The sequence below is a fragment of the Rattus norvegicus genome, chromosome 14 (genome assembly GCF_036323735.1).
Source record: "Rattus norvegicus strain BN/NHsdMcwi chromosome 14, GRCr8, whole genome shotgun sequence".
NCBI lineage: Eukaryota > Metazoa > Chordata > Mammalia > Rodentia > Muridae > Rattus > Rattus norvegicus.
The window spans coordinates 79,167,871-79,180,966 of NC_086032.1; the positions used below are offsets into that span (position 1 = coordinate 79,167,871).

The window sequence follows — 13,096 nt, forward strand, 5'->3', positions numbered from 1 at the left end:
CAGTTCAAGAGTAGAAGCCCATCATGTCGAGGACGGCATGGAGATAGGAGTGGACGGTGCTGTTCCCACTCTTCTAAGCCAGGAGGTAGGAGTGACTAGAAAATGGGGCCAGGCTATAAAGCCCCTGTGACCCATTTCTTCTAGCAAGGCTCTATCTCCTAAAGGTTCCACAACCTTCCCAAACATCGCCACCAGCTGGGGACCAAATATCCAAACACATAAGCCTCTGGGTGGCCATGTTTACCCAGGTCACAGCAGGGTTTATCCTCAGAACCCTGGCTCTCTACCTGCATTAGATTTTATGTGTGTCTGTTTTGATGCAGAACTTCAGTCTGTAGCCGAGCCTAGTCTCAAACTTGGGATCCTCCTGCCTCAAGCTCCTCAGGGCTGGGATTGCAGGTTGTGTGCTGACATGCCTGGCTGCATTGAAATTCTGTTGATGTCTTCTGACATTTTTCCCTCCCAGCCTGCAAAACCATCACTCTGTTGCAGGGCAGGCCCACTGGGGCCAAGTTCACTCAGCTCTTGTGTGTCCAATAAAGATTTATCTTCATTTTTTTTTTTGGTGCCTGTTTTTTGATGCCCCATTGTATAATCCGACAAGGTTACTGTGCCCAGCTCTGTGACACCATCACCACGATCAATTCAATTGCCGTTTGAAATGGCATTTAATCAGCAAGGTCAACTCTGGACCAGTTTACTCATCCCTCAGAGTGGCCTTAGGCTGTGTGTCTGGCCTTCTTTTTCAGAAGGTTTTTGACTAACTACAGCACTGATTGGTGGGTTTTATTTTCCTCTTGGTGCTTACAGACACCTTGTTTCCCAGCATGCATAGCTCCTAGTGGAAGTCTGAGCTCCTATGCAGACATGGTGGGTTTTGGGTGATTTCTGTTGTAGTAGTTGTATTTTTCCTGCTGTTTTTGGATTTCTTTATTTTCTTTTCTTTTCTTGCAAACCTTTTGCAGTGTGGCTGTGGACACCTGGAGAGTTCTCGCTGGCTGGCATGTTGTACGTAGGGTTGACTGTGAACATCTGAGTACTCCGTGAACATCTCTTTTTAGGGTCACTTAGATTTGGGGGCTGTAGGTTTCTAGCTTTCAGCAAATCTAGACAATCTTCATCCATTATTTTACAAGGAATTTTTGGTCTGCCCTGACTACACAAGCAGGCAGACAGACTTACAGACTAATGGACAGGCAGACAGTGGCTTTACACCCACTCCACTGTGTACCAGTGTGGAATCTTCTACTGCCATAATTTGGGTTTCCTGTCATTTCTTACATGTGCCTGGTCACTCCAGGAGTTACATGTTTGGCTTCTAGACATGCTGTCCTTGAAACAGCAACAGAGTGGACATGGCTGCCCCCGTGTCCATATCTGTTGATGTCACCCTGGTGGTGTCCACAAATCTTTTTCCAAGTTTTGGTTGGTTTCTCATCTGGAGGCCTACACTTCTGAGTAAATCCCGGATGCCATGGACTCTATGCAGTTGGGTGCAGGGCTCTCACACCTTCCTGTAGAGGTTGGGCTCAGGAGGTTGCCAGCCTTTAAGGGACATCCCATAAAAGCTCACCTTTCACCTCAGAGTGGGTTCACTCTGCTCTGGGGCTATCTGAAGCCCATCAATAAGGTCCACCCCTGCAGTGCCCAACAAAGTCCTCAGTGCTCAGAACTCAGTGTCCCCTGGGGACTGTGCACTCACAGCAGCCTTGCTGGCCCTCACCCACTGATGGCTCATGTTCACCGTCAGTTTGACTGGATTGAGAAACATCTGGCAGCCGTTGCAGGACACCTCTGGGTGTGTCTGAGAGTGTTTCCAGAAAGGAAGCCCATCTTGAATGTGGGCAGCAGCAGCGTTGTACATCCACTTACCATGGGCGGAGTATTCTGAAGCCATGGGGGCGGGATTCTTCCTTTTAAAGCATTTTACTGGGGCGATTGTCATCACAGAGTGAAGTCCTCTTGGTGGAGACAGGAGTAGGTATTTGGCCTGAGATTTGCAGGACCCATTCTCTCCCCCTTGTCTCCACGTCCTCCCAGCACCACCTTCCTATTCACTCTCTCACCCTGGCCAGGAAATCTCCAGCAGGAAGCAGGAGTCTGGCCTGTGCTTTGCTGCCCTTGAACTTAGGCCCCCAACTCCAGCGTGTGCTTGCTGGCAGCCAACTCTGTGTGGTGTCTAGCCTAGCTGTGTGTGCAGTGGCAGAGCCCCACCCCGACCTACAATCTGAACAGCACGGTCTGTTGTCACGCAATATGGTAGGCCGACCGTGACTGATGCCACATGGAAATCATTAAGGTATTTCTGGGGGCCCCTGATCCATCTACACTATAGAGCACACATCAACTCTTCCATGGAAAATGTCCCCCGTAGAGCTTCCTCCTCTTGATGTCTTCTGGTAAAAGGCTTCAGTCTGGCCTTGGGTACATGCTGTGACCAGAGATGGTGGCTTGGAAAGGATGTGGGAGAAATCACACGCCGGACACAATGATGCTGGGAACTACTGATGGTCACTCTTTTCTTCACTCTAGCCTGTGTTTGCTGGTCAGAGGCTCCAAGAAGGCTGCCATTGGTCAGAAGGCACAGGCGACCATAGAGCTTGTCAGGGTAGCATCCAGACTCTTCATGGGGAATTCGCCTGCTCTATGCCAGGTACCAGGGACCAGAAGCAAGCCTCCCCTCTTGGCCCTCTCCCATACACCTGTTATGAGACAGCCATGGGCCAGGATGGGTCATGTTGCAGAGGGACAGGACAGGGGGGAGAGAGGGGAGGAGGGTGGGACCTACTGGGTGGGAGGGAAGGAGAAGAGAGAGGGAAGAGGAATGGTGGACCCAGTAAGCTCCACAGGGCCTGCCTTCCCCTTCTGGAGGAATCTGAGAAGCTGAGGTAATAGGTCCAGAGCCAATGCTGACAGAGCCCTGGGCTAACACCCATGGACTGAATGGAGGAAGGGAAAAAGGAATGAATGGGTCTAAGAGGCTGAGACCCCTCTAGGAAGGAGCTTGGGGAGGTCTCGGAGGTGCTGGAGACAGACTGAGGTGGATGAGGATGAGGCAGAGGACGAGACAGTGTCACATGTGGAGTCCTGAACCAGGACAGTGGCTAGGTAGATTTGAGGACAGCAATATGTGAGGCTTCTGTGGACAGAGGTGTGGCATCTGCAGGTTGGGATGTGGAGAGTAGAGCCTAGGCCTGTGGGAATGGGAGGGCAGGGCCAGACTAATACCTGGGCAGGCATGTCAGGAAGCAATGTTAAAAAGAGTAGAGCCGAGAACAAGGACAAGGACGGGGTTGAGATGGCTGCCTTGGAGACAAGAGGTAGCCAGGGTATGCTGTGGGGTTGGGTGGGGGCAGCTGGGGCCTGGGTAGAAGGTAGATGGCCAAGGGTAGAAGGAAGGACCCAGGTAAGGGGTAAGGGACTGTGGTGGGGCTGACCTAGGGAGGCTAGAAGGCTTGAATGAGGTGTAGATGCGTGAAGATGGAGGGGAGCCAGGGCTGGGGATAGATGTGCTAGGAGGAGGGGTAGAGGCTGGCAGAGCAGAGGCTGGACCACCTACCTGCAGACAGCGCATACGAAGCAGTCAGGGTGGTAGGTCTTCCCAAGCGCTGACACCACTTCCCCTTCAATGAAGCAGTCACAGCTGAAGCAGCGAGTCCCATAGAGCCGCTGGTAGTCACGTGTGCAAATGTGCTCACCCTGCCTCACGAAGAAGCCACCCTCAGCCAGGTCACAGCCGCATGCTGTGGAGAGGATGGAAGGCTGGGTCAGTGGAGTGACCCCAGCCCACCCGATGCAAGCTTCAACAAATCCAAATGGCTAAGGATACCTGGGATGGGGCTCAAGGGACAGGCACGAGCTCCTCTGCTAGCATGGAGTCAAATGCATTTTCGGTATAGAAGCTTCCAGAAAGAAGCACCGAGAAAATGAGACAGGGCCAGCTTCCCAACCTTGCTAGGATGTGATGAGGCTCATTGGCCTCTGAGATCCTGTGAGCCCCTCTAAGCTGTTCCAGTGGTAGAAGGAGAGAGAGAGAGAGAGAGAGAGAGAGAGAGAGAGACAGAGACAGAGACAGAGACAGAGACAGAGACAGAGACAGACAGAGAGAGAGACAGAGAGATAGACAGAGACAGATAGGCACAGACAGACACAGAGACAGACAGACACATACAGACAGAGACAGAGAGACAGAGACAGACAAATAGACACAGAGAGAGAGAGAGAAAGAGAGACAGAGACAGAGACAGAGAGACAGACACAGACACAGATACAGATACAGACAGACACAGAAACAGAGATAGAGAGAGGCAGACACAGACAGACAGACACAGAAACAGAGACAGATAGAGAGAGACAGACACAGAGACGGACAGACAGACACTGGGTACCTTTACACTCTACATTCTGCTCTGGGCTGAAGATCCCAATGGAGGACAAGTGAGCCATTACTTGGTCCCCAAGTCCACAGGGAAACTTCCCACTGCCTCCTCTTTCATCTGGGCTCCCACAGTCCTCAACCCCTGACTGTTGAAGTATGGCAACGCCAGACCCAGAGCAGTAGGAGGACCTACTGACTCACTGCGAGTCAAAGCCCCAGGGAGCAGAGATTGATGAACCTAGTGGAGGAGCAGAGAAGACTTGCAGGCTGTGCTTTGAAGTGTCCACCCTGGGACTACTGGTCACCAACAGCTGGTGGGCCCCAATCGACTTCAGAGGACACAGTATGCCCCCGCCTCAAACCCTCTAGCCCCAGAAGCACATGCGAGTGAGCCACTCAGTGTCTCAGATGGGACAACCTAGGAGTTTCTACCACAATGCCGTTTTCAGAGCCGTGGCTGCTGGTATAAACTAAGAGGGGCCGTCCATGTCAGCTGCATGCATGCCAATGTTAAAGCTAGACTATTACATCCTCGTGGCCCACTGTCTCAGCCTGTGGCTGCCACTGCCATCACTGCTACCAAAGGCTAGATGCCAGTCTGGAGCCATGCTGGATTCCTCCTCCACACCCAGTCTGGGAATGAAACCCAAGGTCTAATCTTGTCCCACCATAGATCAAACAAATGTCCCTTCAGCAAGACCAGGCCATGGGGCTGACAGAGCCACACAGGATTGTACTGCAGTGCCTTGGAAACAAGACAGTGCCACAAATATTCAGGGTGCTGACTCTGGGCTATGTCTGCCTGTCACAGCTGTGACAGCACTGGTCAGTCCTTAAAGGAGAAAGTGTGCAGGGGGCAGAGACCTAGCCTGGAGTGAGCCACACTGTAGCACAGGGAAAGAAACACAGACAGCACAGAGACAGAGAGACTCCACTGGCTCCTGGCCCTCAGCTTCCTGCTAGTTTCTGGCTGCCTTACAGATTCCAAGGTCACCCCAAGACAGTGACATCTCAGACCTCTGCTCCTAAAAATAAAAACTCCAACTTCACCAGTAACCCAAGTCCTTCATGGAGACAATGCCTCTCTATCATGTTACAGTTTGAAAAGGATCAAGTTCACAGAGGCCCGGAGGGTTTGGGGAACACAGGGGTTAGCAGCAATGGGTGTGAAGGCGGGGTCAAGGTCACTTCCTGGAATCTTTCTTTTCTTCCTTCCTTCTTCCTTTCTTTCTTCCTTTCTGTCTGTCTGTCTGTCTGTCTTTCTTTCTTTTTTCTTTCTTTCTTTCAATTTGTACGTTTTCATGTGTGTGTGGAGACCAGAGGTCAACACCAGGTGTCTTCCTCAAGTTGTCCTCCATATTGTTTTTGAGACAGTGTCTCTCGGATTCAGCTGGGCTGGCTTCCCAGTGAGCTCCAGGGGTCCTCCCGTCTCTGCCTACCCACTAGCACTGGATTACAGATGCATGCCCACATCTAACCTTTTCTATAGGTGTTGGGCTTCTGCGGTCAGGCTGCAGAAAGTGGCTGCTGTTCTCTGGAGAAAAGCTTCCCCAGAGCTAATGTGTCCTTTCCTCTGGGGAGGGATGGTCTGGAACTGTGTGAAATGATACTCTCTGTGTGATGGCTCTCTAACCTCCAACTCATGCCCACTCTGTGGAGCCTGAGGCATGGGTTTTCCTAGCTATCCTGGGAGAGAAGTACCACATCATCATTTCTTTTCCCAAACAGCCCTAGCCATCACCCTCGGGTCACTGCCACAAAGGATTCTGCTGCTTTTGTCATGTGTGATAGTGGGGAAGGACTAGAAAGACGGGATGTCATTGTGAGAATGCATCAGGGCCAAGATGTCTAAGATGCCTAGACCTCCCTCAACCCTAGTGACTCTTGAGGCAACAATGAAAGCCAACTGCCCATGTCCTGAGGCAAGGACTCTGAAGGCTAGTGTTTACTTCAGCTGAAGGCAAATCCCTCAAGGTCCAAGAATAAGGTTAGAGCTAGCTCAGGCTAACCCCGTCACTACCCCACAGACCATGTTTCTCCTGTGGAGGCTGATCATGCAGAGTTGACAATACCAAGAGTGTTTTGGGGTGGCCCTTTCTGCAGGAAAGTCTCTCTTCAAACACCAGGACTTTATACAGAGAAACTGAGCCAGAGGACCAGAGTGGAGGGAGGGGAGTACCATAAACAAATACCCAGGAATGTCTACAGGTTCAGGGGCCATGGGGAACCTGGAATCAAAACCCTAGAAGCTCCTAGCTCCATCTTCCCTCTCTGAAGTTAGCCATCAGCCCTCCCCACATTTGACTTGGTAGTGTCGCCTCCTACCTAGGGCAGCCTTGCTCTTGCCTGGCAAATTTCTGTCTCCAAGTCACAGCCAAATGTATCTCCTCTGTGGACTCCTTTCTGGAAGCCTCTGGACTCTCCTGTGAGCCTCCATATCCCAAGGATTAGGCTCCTATTCTTTCTATCCAAGCAGTAAAGTTAACATTGAGGGTCCCTGTGGTGAAGGCAGTACCAGTCCCCATACAGCCCAGGTGATCACCACTGCCAAGCCTGGGGCCAAGTGCATAGGGCTCCAAACCAGCATTCCTTTAATGCTGCCAGCTCCTTGAGTCTGGACACCATGTCCAGTGGGTGGGTCCTACCCACTGGACACTGTAGGTAGTTTTTTCTCACATTTCTGGGGTGTTGGATGGAGATGTGCTTGGTCCCCAGCATGCCCGTGAAAAGCAGGGCAGAGGAGAAGGCTCTAAAGCTGTCCACATCCACCGGAGAGGCTTTAGCTCCTCTTGTTCTCATCTTCTTGATTTAAAACCATTGTATTTTCTGGCTACTTTTTATATGCAAAGAAAAACGGAGGGCTTTCATTTAGAACTTTTTCAGTGCTCCTCACATGAGAGATGTAGCATCTAGGGTAGCAAGCTCCCTGAACCCCAACTACTGATGTTACACAGCCAGCAGAGATCACTGACACTGTGCGTAGTGACCCAGGGATTCCAGGATTGGATTCTCTGATTCTGGGCCAGCCTCATGCATCTGCCCCTGCAGACCCAGAGTCTCCCCCTCCACCCCCACCCCCTTCCCCAATGATTCCCTTGTCACACCAAATGACTCAAAACTCTACAGAAGCTCAGGTGTGTCCAGAGAGCTTTCTGGACCAAGAAAGAGTGAGAAGGGTGGCTGGGAAGCCCGTTTGGGGCACTACGTGGCCAAGCACAGGGCCAGATACACACTCACCTTTGCACACAAAGCACCTAATGTGGAAGTGCTTGTTCTGCACCCGCAGCACCTCTCCCTTGCACACATTCCCACAGGTATTACACAGGATCGCAGTGCTGGCCGGCTTCTCCAGTGGGGCATGAGCAGCCTGGGGCTGCGACACTGTAGGGAGAAAGGAGCCAGGTTAAAGGGAGGGGTATTCAGCACAGGGAGAACAAGCAGAAGGCTTTCCAGCATCCCCCAGCCACAGTGCTGGTGCCATGGGGCATAAGGTGGTAGTCTATCCCCTCCTTCCATCTGGGATCAAGTGACACTCAGGTTTATGACAGGTGACAGTTCTGAGAGCCAAGACCATCTGGTAAACCCATCGAGGGCTCTGTGATTGCTGTCCAGTGAGCTGTCTTATCCCCATCTCTGTGTACATAGCTATGATGTCCCAACATGTCTCTAGAGTGGCAAGGCCACTCCTGTCCCCTCCTGAAGGGCAGCTAACCCTTGTTGCATTCACCTAGTACAACTTTGACACCCAGAGCCTCAGAGTGGCATCACTTCCAGAGAACCTGGCAGTCTTTCAGCCTTGAGACCCTTAGCCTCTTCTTCAAAAGCAGTTGCAATGCTGAGGGCCAGTTTCACATTTCCTTTGGGTTCTAAAACATGGGAGAAAACATTGCTAGTGTCCCCTGAGAGTCAGCCACAGCCAGGTAGGCTGTTGAAGGAGGCATTAAAAACCACAAGTTCAAGAGCCAGGGTTACATTACGGTCCCAGGACCAGGCATAACCATCCATCCACTCTCCCCACTGCCTGCTAAAGCATCTGCAGATGTCAGCTCCCAGCATGCTGGGTCATGATGTGGAAGCCTTGGGTCTGCCCCTCAATTGCCCTGTATCTGGGAAGTGTCCAGAGACTCTAGAGTTTTAGCCTGAAGGAAAAACTAGTTGACTGGAGGAACTAAAGAGCCAAGAGCCTCAGGTTGCCACACAGGGATCTCACATGGGTCTGCAGCCAGAGGGAAGAGATTACTAGGACCTGACCTAGATAGGCCACACAATTGGCAATGCACAGACTTTTCTATCCAGCCAATGTACCTGGATGTACGTTGGGACATTATGACTATGTATGGGACTTGGGGTCTCTGGAGCTTAGACATGGGCTGAGGAAGCAAAGGAAAGGTCCTTGGCTGATCTGCACGGCTTGATGACATCAAAGGGCATTTCTTGGAGATGTGATTAAGGAACCTGTCAGAGAGGTACAGTAAGAGCCCATCTTGACAAGGAAGGACCATGAGCCATGAGAGCTGGCATCTCTAGAAGCCAGCGAAAGTGAGGTGAGTGTTCCGATAGTCACAGCCTCAGCTCTAAACCTGCCCAATCCTCTAGCACTTCTCACCTTCATTATTACAGTCACAGGACACAGGCAAGTGATGGAGGGGACAGGATGGAGCACACCAGCCATCTGCCCCTCTCCCTTGTAGTAAGCAGGACCCACCACTAACCACAGCAGCTCACAAGGGTAATCTTAGCCAACCACTGTCTGAAGCATCACACTGAGAACAAATGTCTGTACATGTCCAGGGACCATAGATGCAGGGTGGGGACCCACAGCCTGCAGCCACATGCCAGCTCTCTCTTGAGAGAGCCCAGCTCCACCTACCACACAACCAGGGTCCACTGTGTCACAGACAGCCATGCAGAAGGCAGTTGCTCTCTCCAGTAACAGCCCAGGGGCTAAACCACATGGAGCATGATTCAACAAGGCCAGGATGTGACTGCTCACCTAAGGCTGCCACCTGACCTTTGCCTCCGCCTCCTACCTAGGACCAGCCAAAGAAGCCAAACTGCCCCTAACCCGTCCCTCAGTTGAGTTGGTGTTTCAGCTTACCCAGGCTGCTATCCTCCCTGGGCCTTACTTTGCCCTCTCTCTGCCACAGAACTTCTCGCACCCTCTGTGACCTATGTCACTCTGATGACCACAGTGACAGTGGTGTCCCCGAAGCAGCGACAAGATGCAGCCCACATCCCTTGCTGTCACGTGCAGCCACCTCCCCTTCATCCCCACACCCTCTTGGCACCTCGGCCACGATGGGACCTCTAGCACACCAACCTGCCCTGTCCCTTCCCTACTGAATTGGATCAGAGACACCAATTCATACGATGGAAATCTGGTGGGAGGCCAGAGTGCCAGGGCCCCTGGTCCAGCTGGATTTTGAGAGACTCGGTGTGGCCAGTCCTTTCAGCTGTGTATTGGTAGCACAGCTGGAGTCGCACACAGCTGGGCATGGCTGGATATGGGCTCTTGTGAGTCACCCTGGTCCTGTGTAGCTCAGAGAGGGAGGGTGGGGTGGCTCTCCAGGACTTTTATGTCCATCCAGTTTAGGACACAAAGGACAATGGGCAGCATCTTCTCATGCTCAGACAAGGCAGGGATTATATGGCGGAAATCTGGCTCAAGGCCAGGAGGAATAAGAAGTCATTTTCAGATTTGGGGTCCCATGGGCTATGGGGTTACGCTTGCCTGGGATGCAGTCTGGGCTATGCCTCTTGTGGGGTTGTGACCTTGAGAGAGTTCCTGTCCACACCACTCCACCATCCCACCACTCCATCTTCTCACTGCCTTTCCATCTGTCCTTGCGTATCCACCCACCCTCTGCCTTCAATCTGTCCTTCCATCTGTCCTTTCCATCCACCCACCCTCTGCTCACAACCCCTGGTCCTGGGGGAAACCTGGATCAAGGGCAAAGTGATTCTCTTAGCAACCAGCCCAGCAAACACTGAAGTGTTCCACAACACTGACCAACTCATTTTTTTTTCCTCTCTCTCTTTCTGGAATATGTGGGGGCTGGGTGTAGCTCAGTAGTAGCAGGGTGCTTGCCTAGCATTCAGAGGACCTGGGTTTCATTCCTAGCACCAGTTCCCAAGTTACTGGACATGCATTTGATTTGAGGGAAGACCTATATTAAGAATGTGTATTTGCTGACCAGACCCCACCCTGTCCACTAGAACACCCTGGAGGTGTGGGTATGGCTGTGGTGCTGCCCTCTGGTGGTCAGAGGAAGATCTGCACCACGAATGGGCCTCCCAAGAAAGGCATGCCAGAGAGCTCTACTTGTTCCCTTTCAAGCTGGCTGCAGATTCGACATGTGGGCCTTTGCCCCTAGTGGGATTCATTCCTAGAATCTGGGGCAGTCGCTGAGTTGCAAGGTCAAGTATACCCATGGAGAGGCCATCGCACTGCTCAGCCTGCCTGTTTCCTTCTCCCCCCACCCCCTGTCAGTGCTTAGAGGGGACATTGTTTTTCACAGCAGCAGGCAGAGTGCTGCCATCTCCAGCTACTTGCAGATGACTCGAGGCTCTGAAACAGGACAGTCAGACGGGCAGGAGAGCACTGGGAAAACAGAGTCCCCAACTGTCCTATGCTGCATGAGACATCTATGGGGGAATAGGGTGCTGGATAGAGGCAGAGGGAGGGGGACTCAGGATGTAGGGCTCTGGTGTGGCTCATCCAGTGACCCTGCCTCTCCTAAAACCACTCCAAATATAGAAGTGCCCAGAGCAAAAGCTGAACAAGCTGTCCTTGAAGGTCAAAGACAGCCTGGCAGCCAGGGGCACACGACTGTTAAGAAAGAGCAATCTTTCCAACTAACAAAGTATCCAAACGAAACCAACAAAGGCCCAGGCGCCTCTGAGGCAGGCGTCTCCTGTTCTCCTTGCTTGGCTTGGGCTGGGCTGGACACAGATTCCCCCCTTCCTGGCTCCAGCTCAGACTCTGTGAAGTGAAGTCACCAGGGAGCACAACAGTGTAACCTGCTGCCTTCTTTTTAAAATTCTGCTTAGCTCCAGACCCACTGGGTGCAAAGATGTCTGTTCAATCCTCCTGACACGCCCATGAAGCCAGCCTGGTGCCTACCTCACAAGAGAGTAACCTGAGGTCAAGAGCAGCTGAATGGGCCAGGCCAGCCATGCCAAGCCTTGGAAGCACCAATCAGGAGAGGGTGGCAGGGGAGCCTGCATAGTGGAACCCGGAGGCCTATACCAGGGTCTGTGATTCAAAGGACACAGGATTATTTTTGTAATGTCTTTGGTGATTCAGAATCATCCCCATAGCTGCTTACCCATGACTTTGGCTAGGTACACGCCAGGGGTCCAACGACAGCCGTTCCATCAGAGGGCCACTCTCTGGGTTGCATTTGGGGAAAAGACATCACATAAGACCTGGAAGCCTACATCCTGCTCCACTGAGGTCTGATTTGGGAGGAAGGGACTTCACAGGGCTGAAGGCTACTCCCGGAAGGCTGTTCTAGAGCCTGTAGTCAGCAGGGCCATGGAGTAGGACACCGGCCTGCTTGGTCCAAAGTGGAGCATCCACTGTATCTCCAGGGCAAGCTGATGATGCATCAGCATTTCACAGCATCATCAGATGCCAGCTTCATTTCTGGGCATCTATGCTCACTTCTCAGTGCCTCTCAATCTCCAGTGCCCCCTGCCACCCCGGGTTCACAGGGTCACAGCTGGTGGCTACTTCTGAGCTTTCTTGTCGTTCATGGACACAGGCCCCTTGGACCTGCGATCTCTCTGTCTCCTCCACTTCCACACTTCCCTGTGGCTCTGTCTCTTGAGAATCCGCTGGGATTTCCTCCCCAGGCTGGCAGGCCTTCAGCCCTCACTGCACAGGGGGGAGGCACCCGTGCATGAGGTCTGCATGCTAGAGAGTCACTGCCGTCTGTCTGTCAATCATCCCAGACAGGGAAAGCCTTGGAAGGAATCAAGTGAGATTCATCACAGCCTTGAGGCCCTGGCTCAAAGCCTGCCATGATGGACTAGGAATTGAGATGAGGCCGAAGAAGCCTCCTGTGTGCCTCCAGCAGGGGTGTGGAGAAGTTCCCAGGTGTGGAAGGTGACTTTACATTAAGTAGACTCAGATGCCGATCCCTGAAGAGCTACAGAGGGACCTTAAACACATGTCCCCAAGGGAAAGCAACCAACGAGGAAATGCGGCAGCCCATGTTTTCCACTATGGCTTTCTGGGAAAGGCAAACCCAGTGACAGTTGGTGAGTGGCTGCCGGGTGAGGCGGTGCATGCCTCTAGTGCAAGCACTTGAGGCCCAAGCAGACAGATCTCTGTGAGTTCAAGGCCAATCGGGTCTGCATAGTCAGTTTAGGGTTGGGAGAGGGGAATGAACTGGGAAACCCTAGCAGCACTCTGATTTCACTGGGATGGTGAACGCATGTCACTGTATCTGTCCAAACCCACAGAACCCAGGACACTAGTGTGGACCCTGATCCAGTCGTGTTACTGATAGAGACTTGTTGATGACGTGTATCAATGCTGTCCCAGCAGTCCTAGTGCATTTATTACAGCAATGTGGAATGTGACAAGAGGGGAAAAGCCATGCTGGGAACTCTGCCCTTTCTGTCAATCAAAAGGAATTGCTCCACCCAAGACCTAAACACAAGTGTGCAGGATCGTTGCTCTATAATTTCTAGATGGGCTCTAATAGGTGG

General features: G+C 52.2%; 1 protein-coding gene across 36 annotated transcripts in view; it reads right to left on the reverse strand.

The window, feature by feature from the left end:
• The window catches only part of Ablim2 (actin binding LIM protein family, member 2), a 124,941-nt gene that overhangs the window by 77,825 nt on the left and 34,020 nt on the right, over positions 1-13,096 (reverse strand). For all 36 annotated transcript variants that reach the window (XR_010057396.1, XR_010057389.1, XR_010057397.1 and 33 more), the window contains exons 2-3: positions 7,616-7,759; positions 3,560-3,743 (exon numbers count right to left, since the gene is read on the reverse strand). Coding sequence is in view for 25 of the 36 variants with exons in the window: in XM_063273369.1 (XP_063129439.1) it covers positions 3,560-3,743; positions 7,616-7,759 (328 nt within the window). In the remaining 11 variants the exon portion in view is untranslated. The remainder of the gene's footprint in view (positions 1-3,559; positions 3,744-7,615; positions 7,760-13,096) is intronic.